Source organism: Rousettus aegyptiacus, unplaced genomic scaffold (assembly GCF_014176215.1).
Source record: "Rousettus aegyptiacus isolate mRouAeg1 unplaced genomic scaffold, mRouAeg1.p scaffold_m13_p_11, whole genome shotgun sequence".
NCBI lineage: Eukaryota > Metazoa > Chordata > Mammalia > Chiroptera > Pteropodidae > Rousettus > Rousettus aegyptiacus.
In genome coordinates this window covers 35,677,827-35,697,770 of record NW_023416286.1, presented here as the reverse complement: position 1 = coordinate 35,697,770, position 19,944 = coordinate 35,677,827, and the positions used below count along the sequence as shown (strand labels likewise).

General features: G+C 44.2%; 1 protein-coding gene across 4 annotated transcripts in view; it reads left to right on the top strand.

The window, feature by feature from the left end:
* The first annotated feature begins 1,295 nt into the window (after window positions 1–1,295).
* MFHAS1 (malignant fibrous histiocytoma amplified sequence 1) overlaps window positions 1,296–19,944 on the top strand; it is a 64,789-nt gene continuing 46,140 nt past the window's right edge. For all 4 annotated transcript variants that reach the window (XR_001595392.2, XR_001595393.2, XM_016133146.2 and 1 more), the window contains exon 1: window positions 1,296–4,427. Coding sequence is in view for 2 of the 4 variants with exons in the window: in XM_016133146.2 (XP_015988632.2) it covers window positions 1,433–4,427 (2,995 nt within the window). In the remaining 2 variants the exon portion in view is untranslated. The remainder of the gene's footprint in view (window positions 4,428–19,944) is intronic.

Sequence of the window (19,944 nt, the reverse complement as noted above, 5' to 3'; positions counted from 1 at the left end):
TTAATTCAGTTTTGTGTCTCTGCAAACTATTTGCTTCATTATTAACTAATCTGGAGACAGTGATGGAGTCTTAATATTTAAGGATCTAGTAAATTTTGAAGAACTTATTTACTTAGCATAGATGTAATCTCAAAGAAACCTCAAAGAGGAAACAGCTGCCATTTTATTGAACCTACAGCATAACAAGTATTGTATATTTAGAAGGTAGTATTTGTTTTAAGGTGTTCTTGTGAAGATAAATGGGACAGCCCAGAATAAAAAACACTACTTCACCGTGCGCCCCCCATCCACACCTTTCTCTCCCCCAGGCAGGCTGAGAGTCTACTCAAAGCCTTCCCTGGGGACGCTGAGAACGTGTCTCAGCTGGTCTGATACAAAATAGGGACCCAATAAATATTTATCGAACGAATGAATGGCCGTCTGCATTTCTCCTTTTGTGTAGTCATACTCCAGGCCCCTGAATTTTTCCAGTTCGATTGCCATGTGGATGTAGGGTGAGCGAAGGGGAAGGGAGCGGTGGTAAAGAATGAGTTAGGGAAGACGGCGGATCCGACAGTTGGGGGGGAAAGGAAGAGAAATCCTCAGAGGCGCAGGGCCAACAAAGAGTCAAACGCAGGCGAACCCAACCAGGAGGGCCCAGGGACCCCGATCGGCCGCCAGGACCCACTCCCCGCGCGCCTCCCGCCGAGCGCAGGCCACGTCCCGGGCCGCGCCCGGCGAGGAGCCCCCCAGCCCCGCACCCGGTGCCCGCCCCCGGGGCGGTGCCGGGAACCCGCGGCGCCTCCGCCGGTCACGTGGGAGCCGCTCCGCCCGGCGGCGCTGCAGCTTCCCGATCGCGCCCTCGCAGTCCCGGGGACGCGGTGCTCGCGCTCCCGCCCGGGCCCCGGGAAGCGGAGACAAGGAGGCGCCGCCGCCGCCGCCGCCCCCTCCCGGCTGAGCCCGGGCCCTGTGCCCGCGACATGCCCGCCGCCGAGCCGAGCGCCGACCTGCTCCAGCTGCTCGTGGAGGCGACGCCGCTGCCTGCCGCGGGGCCGCCGCTGCGCTAGGGTAGCGGGGCGGGAGGCGCCGCGAGCGGCCGGAGCGGGAGGAAGAGCAGCAGGCATCCTCCGCCGCGCGGCGGGCGGCGGCCCTGCGCTCCGGCGCGCCCATGGCCCGGCAGCGAGGAGAATGCGAGCCGCACTGCCCGCCGGCCGCCGCCGCCGCCCCCAGCGCTGCGGGCTCGGCGCCCCCCGGAGCTGCCTGCGTCGCTGCTGCCCCCCAGCTGCGGGCGCCCGGCCGCTGGCTGCGCTAGGACCCACAGCCGCTGGTCGCCGAGAGGTGGCGGGGAGGGAGGAGCGAGAGGGACCGGGAGCCTGGCGCCCGCCCGGGCGCAAGGCGGCATGTAGCTGTGCGCTCCTGCGCCCGCGTGAGGGTGTCGGCCCGGGGCCCCGCCATGGCTGGGAAGGACAGTGGGAACCTGAAGACGGTGAGGCTGTGGCGGGACGCCGCCCTGCGCGCCAGGAAGCTGCGGAGCAACCTGCGCCAGCTCACCCTCAGTGCGGCCGGGGGCTGCCCCGGGGCGGGGGTCGACCAGATCGACTCCCCTGACGCCCCCCAGCTTGTGCTGCCGGCCAACATCGGGGACATTGAAGTGCTGAACCTGGGGAACAACGGCCTGGAGGAGGTGCCGGACGGGCTCGGGTCGGCGCTGGGCAGCCTGCGCGTCCTGGTACTCCGCAGGAACCGCTTTGCCTGGCTGCCCCCGGCAGTGGCAGAGTTGGGCCACCACCTCACCGAGCTGGACGTGAGCCACAACAAGCTGACTGCCCTGGGCGCAGAGGTGGTGAGCGCCCTGCACGAGCTACGCAAGCTCAACCTCAGCCACAACCAGCTACCTTCTCTGCCCGCCCAGCTGGGCGCTCTCACCCACCTGGAGGAGCTGGATGTCAGTTTTAACCGGCTGGCGCACTTGCCAGACTCCCTCTGCTGCCTCTACCGCCTGCGCACCCTCGACGTGGACCACAACCAGCTCACTGCTTTTCCTCGGCAGCTGCTGCAGCTGGCGGCCCTGGAGGAGCTGGACGTGTCCAGCAACCGGCTACGGGGCCTACCTGAGGATATCAGTGCCCTCCGTGCCCTTAAGATCCTCTGGCTGAGTGGGGCCGAGCTTGGCACCTTGCCGGAAGGCTTCTGTGAGCTTGCCAGCCTGGAGAGCCTCATGCTAGATAACAACGGGCTCCAGGCTCTGCCCGCCCAGTTCAGCTGTCTGCAGCGACTCAAAATGCTCAACCTGTCCTCCAACCTCTTTGAGGAGTTCCCAGCCGCGCTGCTGCCCCTGGCTGGTTTGGAGGAGCTCTACCTTAGTCGCAACCAACTCACCTCAGTGCCGTCTCTGATCTCGGGCCTGTGCCGGCTCCTTACCTTGTGGCTGGATAATAACCGTATCCGCTACCTGCCGGACTCCATTGTGGAGCTGACAGGCCTGGAGGAGCTAGTGCTACAAGGGAACCAGATCGCTGTGCTGCCAGACAACTTTGGCCAGCTCTCCCGGGTGGGCCTGTGGAAGATCAAGGACAACCCACTGATCCAGCCCCCTTACGAGGTCTGCATGAAGGGGATTCCGTACATCGCAGCCTACCAGAAGGAGCTGGCCCATTCCCAGCCAGCGGTGCAGCCCCGCCTCAAGCTGCTCCTGATGGGTCATAAGGCTGCAGGAAAGACCTTGCTCCGTCACTGCCTCACTGAGGATAGAGTGGAAGGACAGGAAGGAGGGGATAAGGAGATGAGCTACCCACCTTCACCTCCACCCGTGAGCAAAGGCATCGAGGTGACCAGCTGGACAGCTGATGCTTCCCGAGGCCTGCGGTTCATCGTGTATGACTTAGCTGGAGATGAAAGTTACGAGGTGATCCAGCCCTTCTTTCTCTCCCCAGGGGCCCTTTACGTGCTGGTGGTGAACTTGGCCACCTATGAGCCACTGCGCTTTCCCACCACAGTGGGTTCCTTCTTGCATCGGGTGGGGGCCCGGGTGCCTCACGCCGTAGTTTGTATTGTGGGCACGCACGCAGACCTGTGTGGGGAGCGGGAGCTGGAGGAGAAGTGTCTGGACATTCACCGCCAGATCGCCCTGCAGGAGAAGCACGATGCTGAGGGGCTGAGCCGTCTGGCCCAGGTGGTGGATGAGGCGCTGGCCCGGGACTTCGAGCTTCGCTCTGCCAGCCCCCACGCAGCCTACTATGGTGTTTCGGACAAGAACCTGCGGCGGCGCAAGGCTCATTTTCAGTACCTGCTAAACCACCGGCTGCAGATCCTCTCCCCTGTGTTGCCTGTGAGCTGCAGGGACCCTCGGCAATTACAACGCCTTCGAGACAAGCTGCTCTCCGTAGCTGAGCACCGAGAAATCTTCCCCAACTTACACAGAGTACTGCCTCGGTCCTGGCAGGTGCTCGAGGAACTGCATTTCCAGCCACCTCAGGCCCAACGGCTCTGGCTAAGCTGGTGGGACTCAGCACGCCTGGGCCTGCAGGCAGGTCTGACCGAGGACCGGCTGCAGAGCGCCCTGTCCTACCTGCACGAGAGCGGCAAGCTGCTCTACTTTGAGGACAGCCCAGCCCTCAAGGAGCACGTCTTCCACAACCTCACCCGCCTCATTGACATCCTCAATGTCTTTTTCCAGAAGGATCCTTCCTTGTTGCTGCATAAGTTGCTCCTAGGGACCAGTGGAGAGGGAGAGGGCGAGGGGGAAAGCTCCCTTGTGATGTCACTGCCCACCCCGAGCCAGGACCTGCTTCCGGCCACCCAGCTCCATCATTACGTGGAGGGCTTTCTGCTTCATGGGCTCTTACCTGCCCATGTTATTCGGCTGCTGCTTAAGCCTCATGTCCAAGCCCAGCAAGACTTGCAGCTGCTGCTGGAGCTGCTGGAAAAGATGGGACTCTGCTACTGCCTCAATAAACCCAAGGGCAAGCCTTTGAATGGGTCCACAGCCTGGTACAAATTCCCATGCTATGTGCAGAACGAGGTGCCTCATGCAGAGGCCTGGATTAATGGGACCAACCTGACCGGGCAGTCTTTTGTGGCTGAACAGTTGCAGATTGAATATAGTTTTCCCTTTACCTTTCCACCTGGGTTGTTTGCTCGCTACAGCGTACAGATCAACAGCCATGTGGTGCACCGGTCAGATGGGAAACTTCAGATCTTTGCATATAGAGGGAAAGTTCCTGTGGTGGTGAGTTACAGACCTGCCAAAGGGGTCCTGCAGCCAGATACTCTGTCCATTGCCAGCCATGCATCATTACCAAATATATGGACAGCATGGCAAGCCATAACCCCCTTGGTAGAGGAACTGAATGTTCTACTTCAAGAATGGCCTGGACTGCACTACACCGTGCACATTCTCTGTTCTAAGTGCCTTAAGAGAGGGTCACCCAATCCACACGCTTTCCCAGGTAGGTGGAGAGAGGCGCGTGGCTCTTGTATGATGTGTTATTAAGATGCATTTTTTGAAAATGTTTTTTTCCTCATTTGTAAGATTATTAGCTTCACTCCAGGAAAGCTTCTCAAGGTAAATACGGGGGGTATTTGGGGACAAGCAAAAGGCAGTAAATACATAAGCAATATGAAATACAGTCCTCAGTGTCATGCTCTCCTACAAAAAAGACTCAGACTTCCAAAATGGGTTCCAGTCAAAACATTTGGATCTCCTTTTCTCTCTTCTCAATTTAGCCCACCTTTCATGGAAGGAAATTTCAGGTGTATGGACAGAAGATGGTTGTCTGAAGTGTTTTTTGCTGAGCCTGCATATTAGACGGATCTCGAAGGGTTTGAGATGCTTAGAGTTTGACATGTCTATTGTCATATTCTTGTGTTTAAATTCAGAGTACGGTCATAAAGAGTATTGCTTACTTTTCTTAAGAAATTCCAGAGGAGAATATTTTGTAATCGGGATTGGATTTTAAACACAATGATACTTATGATGGATTAGTAAAGACAAAATTTTTAGTCTGTGATGCATAACTGAATCCTGAGTTTGCTGTTTTACTCATCACACCCATGGGCATGAACCATAGACTGCTGGTATCTCTGAGGGGAGTTTCCTCAGGTACTTTCCAGCAATTTGGTGCTTTACAAGATGTCTTAAGGTTTGATTTTAGAGTGGAGCATTTTGGAAGTACTTTGTAAGAGATGGGAGGGACAAAACATTGGAAGGATTTTTTTTTTTTTCTCTTTTAGGGAGTGTTTTATAACAGACTTTTTTTCTTTCTTTTTACTTTTTAAAATCATTGTAGGTGAGTGGCAGAATTCCAGCACTAGTTGTCTGGGATTTTTTTGAGCCTGGTTAATTGGTATCCTGAGTCTTCTGTTTGGAATGTATCTATTTCTCACATGCGAAAGCACTCTTTGGAGCATTTCTTTTAAACTACTCAGATATTTGTGGAGCAGGCTTGGCTAACAACATTCCAAGTGTCCCAAGGACAAACCTAATGATAGTATCACTGCCAATTTCTCCCCTTGGTCCCCCACCCCGCAGGGCACATTGAGGGGTGATGAAATGAAGGCTGCATGCCACTCTGATCTTTGTCCCAGTCTGAATGCAGCTTGTCATAGTGTCTGGAAGAAATTGGACACCCATATTTCCGAAGGTAACATCTTCCTGTTGCCCTAGATCTAGGCTGGGTTTAATTCTTCAGCTTAAAAAAAAAGCCACCGTATTCCATTACCAGTCAACTGAGCCATCCATTCTGTGTAATAATCTGGTGTCTTGTCACAGTTCAAATGAGACCTGGTAGGCTCTTCATTCGTTTTATATTTGCCATTTTATTTTCTTCATGAAAACAGATACTCCTTTATTGTGCTACTAAATTGAATAAAGTGGTTGAGAGTTACGTATTCACAGAATAGCTGATCGAAGGAGCTACTTAAAGCCAATTCCTAATCCAGATGGAGCGTTAATAAAACTGATGTTATTAACAACAAAGGGAAAGACATAGCTATGTTACTGAACAAGTAAAGATCCGTGCAGAGGAATTCAAACAACGTTCAGGAGTAAACAATGAAACTGGAATTCTTTTTTCCTAACCTCAGCTCTTATTTTTTTTTACCAGTCAGAAATTCCGAAACAAGCCCATTCTCTTGTCATTGTTTGGCCTATTTGCCTGTCCAAGGAAGCACACCTGGTCTGCAGTCCAGGCTCTAATGAAGAGATGATTTTTTTTTCAACGTGAAAACAAATAAATGGTTAAAAATGGTAGAATTATCATATATATTGGATAAGAATAAATCACCAGGTGTTTTGATAATATAGACTACATTTCTGTCTTATTTATGGTCAAAGAAAGAAGTTCTCTTTTAGCTTTGTTTAGGATTGTATTTCTTCTAAAGGTAGCTGAGGGCACAAAAGTCGTGGAAAAGATGATTGTAGTAATTCATTACGTTAAGACAATGGAAAAAAACCTGGTTTCCTCTTTCATATTTTTTTGTGGTAGCCATCATCCGTCAGTATTTGCCACGTTTCTGAAAGATTTAGGAAGAGCTAAAATAATTTTAAAAACTAGCAAGTGTTGTAGGAGCAGAATTATAATGTTTGGTGTTCGTTTAGGTAGGGCAAACATTTAAAAATACATTCATTGAGTCTCGAAATTGTTAAAATGTGTTTTAACTTGGCATACATCTTTGAATCTATTTTTAAGTAGTCATTTTGCTTTTCAGAAACATTTAAAAAGTCGGTTACTTAGTTTTTCATTTTATTAAAGTGTCAAGTTCCTTGTAAACTCACAATTTTGATACAATGTGAAAAAACTGGAATCAATTTTTTTTCAGTTTTGGGACATTAAGAGTAAATACAAATTACTGTCTCCTTGGATTTTATACAAAAGAAATGTAAAGTTCTATTAATATTTTTAGTTCTTATTTTGTAAAAAGTCCGTTTTGCCCAGTCATTGTCAATAAGACACATTTTCTAGCCTGAGCTGTACTAAGGTAGTTGGCCCAGGGAAGTAGAGTGCCAGATTTATCTTTTCTGATTTTGATTTTTGAAAGAAATACCATATTTTGGAAAATCCTCAGCCAACAACCACTTGGTTTTTAAAGTTCTTGTAAAAAAAATCTAATCACATTTTCAGGGAGATTCCCGATTTGTCTCATTTAAGTCGCATTCTCAGGGAGATTCCCGATTTGTCTCATTTAAGACGAAGGGTTGAGTCACAGGAGATGCTTTTGGTATTCAAAGGAAGCCTGTGATGGAGCCTAAGTATCTAGATGTGTGAATCATCACCTTTCTGCATATACTGACAGTACTACCAGGTACTGACAGCCAGACTTCTCTCCACGTTACTTGTAGAGATGTTCTAGAGTAAGTTTCTTCTTCTGCTATGTTTATTACGTTTTTGTTCTTTTCTTAGAAGTTCAATATGACTTCTAAACCAGAAAAGCTCAATACTCCTGAGGTTGGATGTGTGATATATTGAGTAAGACGGGTGACTAGGACATAGATAGGTCTGCAGCAAGATTCTACAGCTTTGCAATTTTGTTTAAGCCGTTGAATGAATGCAGTGTATTTTAAATTGGCAGAATGTATCTTAGTTGAACTTGGGTTCATTGTAATTTTCCACTAAATATTCTACTCTCCAAATTATTAAAGGTCATTTTTAAGAATAATTGGAAAGCAACCCAAAGCAGTAGACAGGGAACGTCGTGGTCTTCGTATTTTGTATCTTTCATTCACTAATTAACTCAATGCCTTTCCACATCTCCCATCAAGTGCCTTTTGCCTACGTTCAATTTCTTACATACTGTGTACCTGAGGCACTCAGCACATTTTGTCTTGTTCTGCTGGTATATATGTATGTCATAATATCTCTTTGATTAGGTTGTTAACTTGCTTACACAGAGCAGGACACACATCTGAGGCTTTGTGGCTTCTACGAGTCTCTCAGATGTTTGCTGAATGATTGTTTGGTCTTTGTAAGAAATGTCTTTTTTTTCTTTGTTAGTCACATATTCTGTCAAATTCCCAGATGGTACTGTAGTAATCATATTGCTTTGTCCTGTGTCCCAACTTCCTTCCCCTGCACCCCAAATGTCCCTCTAAGGTTTCCATTGTCACTGTGTTATTAGTCTTACCCTTGAATGGACCCTTCATTTTGACCACTGAAGCAAAGCAAAATTCTTGCCTTATTAAATCTCAGCTTTAGAGTGACTGGAATTTGAGCATGACCTAGTTGTTTGGATTGAATTAGTCACTGTTTTTAACTTCACAAAGGTTATTAAATATCTCTTTAGTTTAGCTTTATTAATATTGATGCCTCTTGGCTTTTATTTTTGTGAACAGTCCTCTTTGAACTCCTCTGGGCTTTGTTTCATATAAAAATTAAAACCTTAATCATGCAGTGGGAGAAAGAAATACTGTGTATGATAAAATTCAAAGCCTAGAAAGGCCTTTGGAGAATAAATTATATTAAATATTAGGTGCCTCTTCTTTAAACTTTAGAGTAGAATCTCAAGTTCATCCCTGCACAAGTAGCTTAGAATTTCCTAGAGAAAATATTTTTATTTTATTCGTCAACAGACGTTTTATGTCATTCTCTGCCGCCTGCTGTTCTTACTCCCCAGTAAACCTTACTTATTTTAGTTCTTGCTCATTTACTTCATTTTAACACCTAAAACATTTATAGTATGTACTTCATAGGGTTGTTTGGAGGATTGGGTGAGAGAATGTATTGAGAAAAACAGTCATCTTTGCCTGTAAAGAAGTGTGGGGCTTTTCCATTATATGGAGATGAGGGATGGGGCCTGATATTGGAGTGAGCACTTCTGGTTGTTGTCTCCATCCATCTATTAACTTGCTTCTCTCTGTGAGAGCCTGTTATGATTAAGGACTGGACAATCCATCCATTACGATGCCTAAAAAAAAACAAAACAAAAAAACAAAAAAACAAAAAAAAAATGAAAACTGGAAGACAGGTGCCATCCTCATCTCTTGCCCTCTGTTGTCTCCTTCAGCTTTGGCACGCTCGTGTCCGTGAGTGGAGAAGAGAGTTGCTTTGTGTTTCTAGGCTCTGTGGAAAGCACACCAGGTGAGGTCTGCTTGGGGCAGGCCCAGCCAGGTCTCTGTTCTCCTTGGTTTATTTCAGTTGCTCTGATTGCAAAACCAGCTGCTGAGTGGTTGTCAGGTTTGCCTTCCTCTGGGATCTGGCTATCTTCAGTTCAGTAGATGAGGAGGTGCCATTTTGGCTAGCATTCCCAATCTCGCTATCTCAATGAAACTGACTCTCTGAGCCTCTTGGCTCCTCATGTCTGTGAAACCTATAGAATCCAGAGTGATTGACAGGCATCTCAGACAGTCACAGTATGCATATGATGTCATGTCTTTGTTAAACCATAGAGACCCTCTTCTATGTAAGATATGGCAGTATTACTCTGTTGTTGTAAACTCTCTTCTCTGAGTTCTGAGGTTCATGCGATGGCAGGACACTTGCCTGACAGTGCCCAATACAAGGCTGAGCAGGTAGAAGGGCTCAAAGTGGATTGGTAATGTTTTTAAAGAACTCAAAAAATTCTAGTGTATCTCAATCGATTCCTTGGCAGAGTGCGTCTTTGGGTTGTTTATGATGTTCTTTGTCTTACAGTGTGTACTTCAAGGTAAGTGTATACAATTTTCCATGTGATTTTTCTAGTGCACGTATTCCTGTCCTCCATATCTACCTCCTAACTTCCAGAAATGGGGTCGGGGGTGCCAGAGAGTGGCCAGGGACAACTTATCAGGAAGCCAAGGTGAATGAAGTGCAAGGAGCTTCCAGCATCTGACCTCACCTTTGCCTTCTTGAGTCAGTGATCACTCTTCTCCCCAGAACTCGATGTTCCATAGCTCTTTCTTTTCGGTAACCCAATGCAGCCTTGACATTGGCCTTTTGAAGAAGGAAACTAAATGGTGAGGAGAGAGAAGGCGTGATGGTGGTGGTGCAGGAAAGACGTTTTTCATGGTTTGTACCAGCCGTTTTCTCTTCCTCCATGTGCTGTTGCTTTCCAGAAGCTCTGCACAGAGTTTAGGTTGTTGGTTTGAGTTCATGGAAGACCCTGGGAGAGTGCGTTGGCTGTAATGAATTCAGAGATGGTTCTATGTGTGCTGTATACTATGGATAACAACTCTCAGACACCATTGCCAGTAGGGCTGACTTATTTGTGGAGAGGGTGGAGGAAAAAATTTTAGTTGTTATTATTTTTGGCATTGAATGCTTAAAAACATTTTATCAGTTTTCCTTTCTCAGTGTAATCTCTTAGCTGAAAATACTGATGTTTTGTTTCTTAAAGAGTAAATTAGTAAACACCCATCAGCAGATTTTTTTCCCCCTTTAGCTGTAGATTTAAAGAAGGCAAAGACTACAAAAGCAGAAAGAAAATTGGAGTGGTAAATTGGAGTAGGACAGAGATACTGAGGTACTGGTGGGTGGCCAGGGGTGGATCCCATGGGCGTTCTGGGCCTGGAGGCCATTTTACTGGCCTCAGGAAGGAACTTCCTGCTGCAAGCAGGCAGCCCTAGGCACCCAGGCTGTTCCAGCTGCTTCCTTTACTTTTGCAAATCTGCGCACAAGCACACTTGGGAGAAGAGCAAGGAGGAAGGGAAAACTGGAGTTGTGTCAAGATTGCTCTTTGATTTGTGTGTGCCTTTCTGCTTTTGGGTGGGGTGGCTCACTGAGTCCAGGCTGCTGCTCCTGCTGCTTCTTCCTCTTCCTCCTCCTCTTAGGGAAATTCACATAACATGAAATTAATCAGTTTTAAGTGAACAGTTCCATAGCATTTAGTACATTCACAATGTTGTGTAACCACACTTTTAAATCAAGTGCTTCTTGAGGCAAGGAGCAGATTAGGTGGTGGCTTCCTGCCTGGGGGTGGAAAGTGACAGGGAATTTTTTGGTGAGGCATTTGTGATGACTTTCCTTCTAAGGTATGACTTAAGGAGTGAAGAGCTCTTTAGGCTTGGCCCTGAGATGCCACGCTGATGAACATCTTTTAACTCAGCTGCAGTGGGAATCTTCCTACTTAGTGTTGATGGGAAGACAGAAAGTAGGACATGGGGCCTTCTGGTCAGTTCTGTGGTATATGTGATTTAATGGGGGGCTGACAAATAAACATAGAAAAGATGCACAAATGAGTACTGTGTAATTACTGTCTTCTGTACTGTGCTTCCCCCCCACCCCAACATGAATTTCGTGTGGAGTTCTCGAATGATTGGCAAAGCCATAGGCAAATGTGAGCGTTAAGGGGATGGAGTTGAACTGATGCAAAATTAGGCCATTATCAAATTAGACCACAAGTGTGCCATAAGTTTATTAGTTGGATTATGTCATCACTCACTCTCGAATACCTGCTGTATATAGACGTCTGTTCTGAACTGGGAGTTTTAGGAGAATAAAATGAAATACATGGCCTTGGCCATGAGGAGCAGAGTAGGGATAGGTCTATGTAATTGTTGATCCTGGTATGTAGGGAATATGACCACATACAGAGAAATTCACTTGCATGTTTGAGTAATTACTGAAAAAACTGGCTTTTGACTTTCCAGAAAAAAATATGACCACACTGAGAAAAACTGGCTACAGCTTTGGGTTTGCTCGATGTAGATGAGTTGGTGGAAAGTAATGCCCAGGTCATTCTTTTCATTTGGTTTCAGTTTGGGTCATCTGTGAGTAAGAAACCCCAGGCAGATCTTGAGAGGATACTGAAAAAGGAAAAAGCATTGTATCTGAGCATTTCTGAAAACTTCCAAAACCAGCCAGCTTTTTGAGGGGGGAAAATAACCTCCTCCTCAAGAATCTACATTTCTCAGTCATTTATGGATTTGCTTCCATTTTGAGAGGAATTAGTCATCAATGACTTATGAACACCAAAGATTATATGAACACTGATTCTAAAAACAGTATAAATTAAATCGGATACTGTCATCATAAAAATGTATGGCTGCTTCTTACAGAGTCTTTGTTCAATAGGATGCATTGTTGAGGTGGTTTTCTGTCCTTAGCGTATTAAATGTTGAGAGAATTAAAGAGTTAATGTTCTTAGATCCTCCCCACTGCTAAAACAAAGCATATGCATTAACACTGTATTTGTACAGTGTTGCAGTACTACTGAATTTTGAGGTAGTAGAAGCCTCTCTTTCTCTCTCTCTCTCTCTCTCTCTCTCTCTCTCTCTCTCTCTCTCTCTCCCCCCCTCCCCCTCTCCCCCTCCCTCTCCCCCTTCCTCCCTCCCTCTCTCTCTCTGTCTTTTTTTTGAAAAGAGTTAGAAAAAGGGTAATGGAGAAGGAAGAGAGAAAATCAGAAAAATGATACTGGTACCGTTGTTCGATTTATCAACCTTATTATTGTTTCAATAAGATTCTTATTTTTCATGCCTTAAAGGTTACTATTGTATTAATCATCGCATCAGTCTTCTTATGAGTATATGGTTGGGGAAGAAATCGGTAACGCCACTGTGTTCTCATCATGTTCTAGAGACAGCGCTAAGCACTTCCTCTGGGGAATCTTCCTTAGTCCACCAATCAGCCCTAGGAGCTAGATGTTACCATTTTCCTCATCTTCCAGTGAAGAAATCGCAGTTTAGAAAGTTAAGTGAATTCCCCAGAGTTAGAGCCTTTGAGATTTCAGCTCAGACCCTCTGCTCCTACCCTCCATCCGGCCTGCCTCTCAGGGTTTCGTCGCCCACTGCTTTCGAACATACGCAAACTCCACTCCTTCTGTCCTCTCTCCTTGATGTCCATTCAGTATCACTAAGTGCTAGGCACTGGCACCACTGCTGGGTATCCAAGGTCTGGTAATGCATGGGACCTGTGCATGTGGATGTCAGCAGAGGTCGCAGTCAGGTGCAGGGGAGAGGTGGGGTCTCAGGAGTTTCTAAAAGGGCTACCCTGCAGCTGACTATTAAGGGTGATTTCCAGTTAACTGCGTGGAGAAGTAAGGAAGGGTATTTCAAGTTAGAATGGCAATTAAAAGCCAGGGAGATATAGGTAGTTGTTCAACATGCCCTGTCTGGGAGTGGGCATGTGTGCAAAAAAGCATTTAGCAATTGTGGTAAGGAAGAGGCTTCTTTATTTAAGTTTCATTTGTGGACTGGTAAAAGTTTGCCGGTGACCATTGCTGGACCATAAACTAGAGTTTCGGAAGCATTGTCCTAGCCCATTCCTTTTCTATCAAGCAGGGCTCTGTTGAGACCAGGAAAGAGATTTATGGTTGAGAAAATGGAAGGGTAGTTTCAAATGATGTGCTCAGACTCGTAATCAAGTTATTGTTGTGCTGATATCACACCTGTCACTTTCTCCATGTCTGAGCACAGGGAGAAAAGGAGGGTTGGTTATTTTAACAGCCAGGTGGCTGTATGCCTCTGTAATCCTTGGGAATGTATCCGAGAACATTGATTTTCTTTCCTCTAAATCTGAACCATGGCAGATCCCGTGATAAAAGCAAATTTGGCTATAACACAGTTAGCATTTTATTGTGGCCTACATTTTACTATCTTTACCCTGTGCTTTTTCGTAATACCACAGACTGATTGAAAATACTGTTTTTTACTAGTTTTACACTAATGGAACACCATATTTTATGCATTTCATTTGTTTAGACACTACCACAATGCGTGTTTTTTGGCATCGTCCATCATATCATTCTAGCGTGTCTTCCTTCGCCTCTCGGTTTATCAAAATATACTTCAGTACATTGTAATTGTAATTCTAGGAAGTGCAAGATATTTTAAATTTTTACTCTGTACTTCGTTTATATTTACTTTGTATTTTGACTTGAAACGTGGAATTCTGTGTTGCATTTTAAAATGGAAGCATTATCATACAGTAGTCAGTTGCAGGGGCTCTTGAGGACGGCTGCTGGGTCTGCATCCCTGTTCCACCACTTGTTGGCTATGTGACTTTGGGCATCATCATAGTTTCTGTCTCATAGGGCAGTCATGAGGACTGCGTTAATACATGTAAAATGCTTAGGACAATTCTTGACACATAGCAAGAGCTCAGTAGATGTTAGCTGCTGTTGCTGCTGCTGTTACTATGCTTATTCCAGAAAGCACAAGTCTAAACATGCATTTGGAAATCTGGTAAGTTTCTGGGTAAAACTTTTTTTCATGAAAGTGTAATAGAATGTGATCCCTATTCATAAACACTTTATGCTCTTCTAAAAAAAAATGACCCCTCATTAAAACATATGCAAATTCGAAGGTATCTAACATAATTACACAGTTTGCTCTCTTTTCAAGTTTTTTCCCTTAAGCTTAGTTTTATTAAAATATATAGTTATAACCATATCGTATAAATGGTTTAAATGTTGTTTTTTAACCTAAGCTGTCATGAATATGGTTTCATGTTATTATTAGTCCCTATCTGGTAATTATAGATGCTTGTAAAATAGTACATCAAGAGGATTTTTACTTTTGTTTATTTAAGCATTGAACACTTAAGTTGCTTCAAGTCTTTGTTGTTATGAGTGCTTCTGGGATGACTGCATTTCTTTACAAAAGCTCTCTCCTATTTGGGCAGATATCCCTGCAGTGTAATCATTGAGTCAAAGGCAAAGCATGCCTAAGGTCCAGTACATGTTTATATTGCTTTCCATGAGGGGGACACAACTCATATACCTACCTTCAGAGGATGCAGGATGACTTCACTGTCTTTTCTCAGCATTGGGTATCATCTTAAAAATGTACTAACAATGAATGGAAAACAGTATCTCACTGATGGTTCAAATTTTAACTAGGCGATGTGAATGTTTTCCTTTATGAATGTTGCCTAATTGTTTTGCATCTTTTGTGAATTGTCTGATCATGTCTTTTGACGTGATCTCTTGGTGGTGTGTGTATCTATCTATCTAAATATATATACACACACACATATATTTATAATCACAGTGATTTCTTATCAGGGTTCACTTTGAATTAACATTTTATATGTTATAGATGATAATCTTTTGTCTATCATATTTAATGTGTTTATTTTCTAACTTGTCTACCTTTCTGATGTTTAAAAACATGTTTTGAAGTTTTAAATTTTATTTTATATAGTTTATTGATAACTAAACTATATAATAATAATGAAATGTCATTATTATTATTATTATTTTTCTAAATACAGAGATATATAATAAGAGAAGGAAACACAGTGTACCATATATAACCTTTACTAACCAAAAAGATCTCTACGTGGATGGTATATTAAAAAAAATGCCCCTCTTTTATAGCCTCCTCCTCAGATCTCTTTCTCCTCTGTGTAATGTTTCTTGTGAGTTTCTTTTAAGGAAAAGAAAACATATTTGCATATATTTTAATCTGAAAGAGATCATACTTAGTCATCATTCTGTATCTTACTGTTGGTCACTTAAAATATATTTTGGAGGTACTTCCATATGAACAGTACAAATACACACACAAACATACATATAACTCCTACCAGTGGATGTACTGCTTAGTTCTATATTGACAGACTTTTGATTCTTTCCAGATTCTTTTTACAGATTTTAAGTTAAGTAAGTTCACCTTCTAGAATTTTGATAAATACTTACTTTTATTTCCTTCAGTGTTGATAATCCTTTTCTGTGCTCAGAACACTGTTGAGGTGCAGTTAGAAAAAGAAAAATCTCTGAGTCAAAATGTTGGGACTTAAAAAGGGTTAACTTTGTGATTTAAAATATGGGTAATCTTTTTAAATTGGCTTTTGTGATGCATATTGAATTACCATTGTTTTCACCATAATTATGCATTTCACAGCTTAGTTCATCTATTATGTGAGGTAATGTTTAGACCTAGCAATAATTACGAATCTTACATGTCTACAAATAAATATACCACTGATTAAAATAAGACAGTGGCAGATAAAATAATGCTGTGTCAGTGTGAGAAATTAATGACAAATAATTGATAATGAACTGTTTCACTGACTCAAAACATTGCTTCTGCTTTTCTACCCCAACTGTCATTTAAAGGAAAATCTGTCCTAGAACCAGCCTCCGGAGTGCCACACCATTGTCTTTTCTAAACCTCAGCATCCTGTGCTACGCTCAGGAAATGTGCCTTGGATGGATCCTGGTACCAGCAGGGGTTCAAAATTTAAGGGATTATCTGCACTGTTTGCTCCTCTGTATGTGTAATGAATAAAGAATGGGTCTAACCCAGCACACCAAAATGTGTTTGACCTGTAAAAACAGTAAACAATTAGAGCCCATTAGAGCGGCTTTTGTGATTAAAAGACACTTAATTGTTTATTTTGTTTAAAGCTAACAAAATCACCAATCAGGTTCTTAGAAAAAGAGGTTTTTCCGCAGGGTTCATTGAAATGTTTAGTCTTTTAAATCCTTCATCTTATACTAAATATCCAAATCAATGCATACAATAAGGAGAGGAAGCCACTTTTTATGAACATGTTATTAAAAATGTTTTCACTGGGCTTCTTTGGATTCACCTTAGATGTACATAGCTGTGGTGCATTTGATTCAGGGGGCTTGTTGCTGTTGATTTGCATGGGAAAAACCAAAAAGACAAATGTGAATTTTTGAGAACACTGTGATACCAAAAACAGGTCACTGGTCTGCTGAGAGCTGAGCTGTTTTGTGCCTAGGGTACAGTAACAAAAAAAGGAATCCAAAGTCCCCGTAGGATGCATCTGTCCCCTTTGCTGACACCATTCACCTCCAGATGGCCTGGCTCTTGCTATGCCGCTCTCTAGATTGGGGCAGGTGTTTCTTTTGAATTTTTTTTTTTATTAAGCCTTGTGACTATGCATGCCATTTCCCTTCCCCGGGAAAAACGGGCCCTTTGGTTTCTCTAATGTAACATGCATCTTTCTGGTTCTTACAGCATTTCCATCTTTTTTCTTGGTGCAAGGAAGAGAAAACGTCGCTTGTTTTCTGTTTGGTCATTTCAGGAATTTGCCTTTGAGGCCATTGGACCAGGCTTTCTCTACTGCAGCCAGACAGAGCTTCTCAGCGCTGCTTAGCCTCTCAGCTACTTCTTGAGATTGTTGCTGTCAGGGAGCCTTGTCCATGTGACATGGGGCAGTGTGAAAGGCTACCCAAAAAGAAGGGATGATTGCATCTTGTTGATTACCAGGGCTGTTAAAATTCTTTTGCTGAGCCAAAAAAATAGGTACCGTTTCCATGAAGTGATAAAGTGCTGCATAGCAAGACCCAGGTGTTCACAGGAAGGTTGGCATACACCTGCCATCCCTTTTTACAGTCAATAAATCTTCTGATTTATTGTGTCATTTGTTATTGGAGACATGTTCATTTGTAGGGGGATTTCCATTGAAATCAGAGCCCACTATAAACAAAGAGGAAGAATCAGTAATTAGATTGGTGTGCATTGTTCTTTGCTAGAAAAAAATCCTGCTTCTTCGCTTGTAGACAAATATTTGCTTTTGAAGAACCCGGTGGTGTGTTGGTGGCTTGTTCACATCTGCGCACAAACACACGCTCTCATCTTCTAAGGATGCAGACACACACATTACACAGATAAGTTTATAATGCTTGGAATCTGGGTGTATAAGGAGTAACTTTCCATTTCATCCTCTGCCTCCTCTAACTTAGCTCATTTCTGTAATGGGAGAGGTGTTCGCCCCAAGGAGTCTACATAGTTTCCTATGGAGGGGGACAGAGGACAAGTGTCCCTTGAGCTACAGCTGGAGATGAGTACTGCCATGCTGTTTTCTTGCATTATGCCAAACCAGCATCAAAGAAAGAGGCCTTACCTCTTTCATCTTTCAAAGCCAGTAGATTAATGAGTACAGAAGCCTGGGCCTCAGTTTCTTCATCTGTAAAAGAGGAGAAATAATCCTAACAGTTCCTAAGCATTTGCTCCTCCTATCACAATCTCCTTAGATGTTGTGAGGATTAAATGAATGAATGGATGCCAAAGTCTAGAGTAGTTTTTACCATATATTATGTGCTCAGTAAATGTTAGCTCTGAATACCATGATCCCTGTTTACAGGTGAGGAACACTAAGGCTTGGGAGGCAAGCAATATTGAGTTACTTGGCTCAGGGCACACCGCACGTGGCAGGGCCCAGGCTGTCCTCGAGAACCTACACTCTCTGCCACCACCCTATACTGCCTCTCAGGAAAACAATAGCTTTCCACCTGTCAAAAATGGGTGGTTGTTGAATGAAAAACAGAATAGCATATGTGGAAGGCATGCGTGTTTAACTCTGTATAAACATTAACTGGGAATCTACAATGATGAGGCAGTGGGCTGGTCACGAGGAGTTGTGGGTGAACAGGCTTTGGTGCTAGGAAGTTGCAGTGTTGGGAATTGGAGAAAGCAATAAACATACAGTTGCATGGCTGGGTAATAAAAGCTGAGATAAAAAGATTTACAGAGGCCAGGAGAGGCCTAAGGAGGGGAGCCCTCTGGAGCTAGGTGGTTGGGGTTGGATGGATAGAAGCAGGTCTCCAGCAGAGTGGAGGTGATGCTAGCAGGCTTTCTGCAAACCACTATGGCCATTGAAGTACGGGAGGAGTAGGGGAAGTGGGGAGAGAGTCGTGCAGATTACCGGGAACCAGCTATTCTACTTATAAGCGCACATTCCATGTAACTATTTTTTTAGCCTATCTACCTGATCAACTAACATTTTTTTTCCCCACCAGAATAGAGCTCTTGGTAGCTCAGTATAAAGCTGAAATGTTTTTATTTGATATGATGCTTTTTTTTCCCTAGGGTGAGAGGGGAATATTCAAGGGTCAAGTGGGGAAATGTCAAGTTTACATTTTGTAAGAACACTCAGGGCAACAGCATGGAAGATGTACTTGAATGGACTGAGAATGGAGCCAGGTGGCCGCGTTGAGGTAATTCAGACAATATATGACACAGGTTCCCAGGCGTGTTCTTGGGAATGGAAGAGACAGTCCGGGATGTTAATAAAGTGGAGTCCTGGGCCTCTCCATCTGGCTGTGAAGTCTTGGGCATGCCAGGAAACCTCTTTGGGCTTCAGCATCCTGGTCTGTGAGGCAGAAAACATGTCTCTTTGATTTGGGCTTGTGGGTGGGATGAATTTTAACCATAGTGGGAAAAAGAGAGGGGCATTTATTTTTAAAACAGAAAGCAGAAGTAATTTGATAAGATTAATTTCAACAGGGCTGATATATGTTGCCTTCTGACTTAATTGGTTTATTAGGGTTGCTTATCTACCCTCCTATGATGGATACCAAGGGAATTCTAGCAGATTTATAGTCTTATGTTTGTAAGTAATGTCATTTGCAGAAGAATAAAGTTCCCCATTTGTTCTTAAATTTGGAAGGGTTGCATAGAAATAAGAGACTTTATAAATATCTAGTAACCTTTCACCACTTTAAAATATTGAAAGGATAAATGATGCTGATGGCGGCTTGCTTCGCATCATGAATTATGTATGAAGTGTGCCTTGGAGTTCTTTATGGCCCTGCATATCGAATCATCTTTTGTTCTAGCTTATATTCAGTGGTAGTGCTTGTAAAAGAAGAGGTCAAAGCAAATACATTAAAGAAATCTGTTTGGTGCAGGATGATTGTTTTTTTGCTGTCCTGTGCCGTTAGTTGCCTTTGTGTTTTGTTTATTCCTTATCAAATTGGTCCGCAGTAGGGTGGGATAAAGGGACCATAGGAGGAGAAGCCCCTGTGATGTTAACAGCTTCAGGGTGGGCTAATGGCAGAGCATAGAGCCGGCATGGCATGCCTCTCGGCTGGCCGCACCTTCAAAAGCTATTCTTTTTGTCCCCTTCCTCCTCTTCTCAGTAACCTCTAAATTGTTCAAGGCAGCAGGCCGCCTTAAAGATCTTTATGCTCTGTGTAAAAGCAGGTTAAGCCTTAACTACTTTTTAACCTTATAATGATAATAAAACAAAATAAATTGGAATACATTATTAAGAATATGCCCATAATCTTTTCTCTCACTAATTGTCTCTAGACTCTAGCTGTACTTTGAGAGAATTAAAAAACATGAAATGCAGCAGA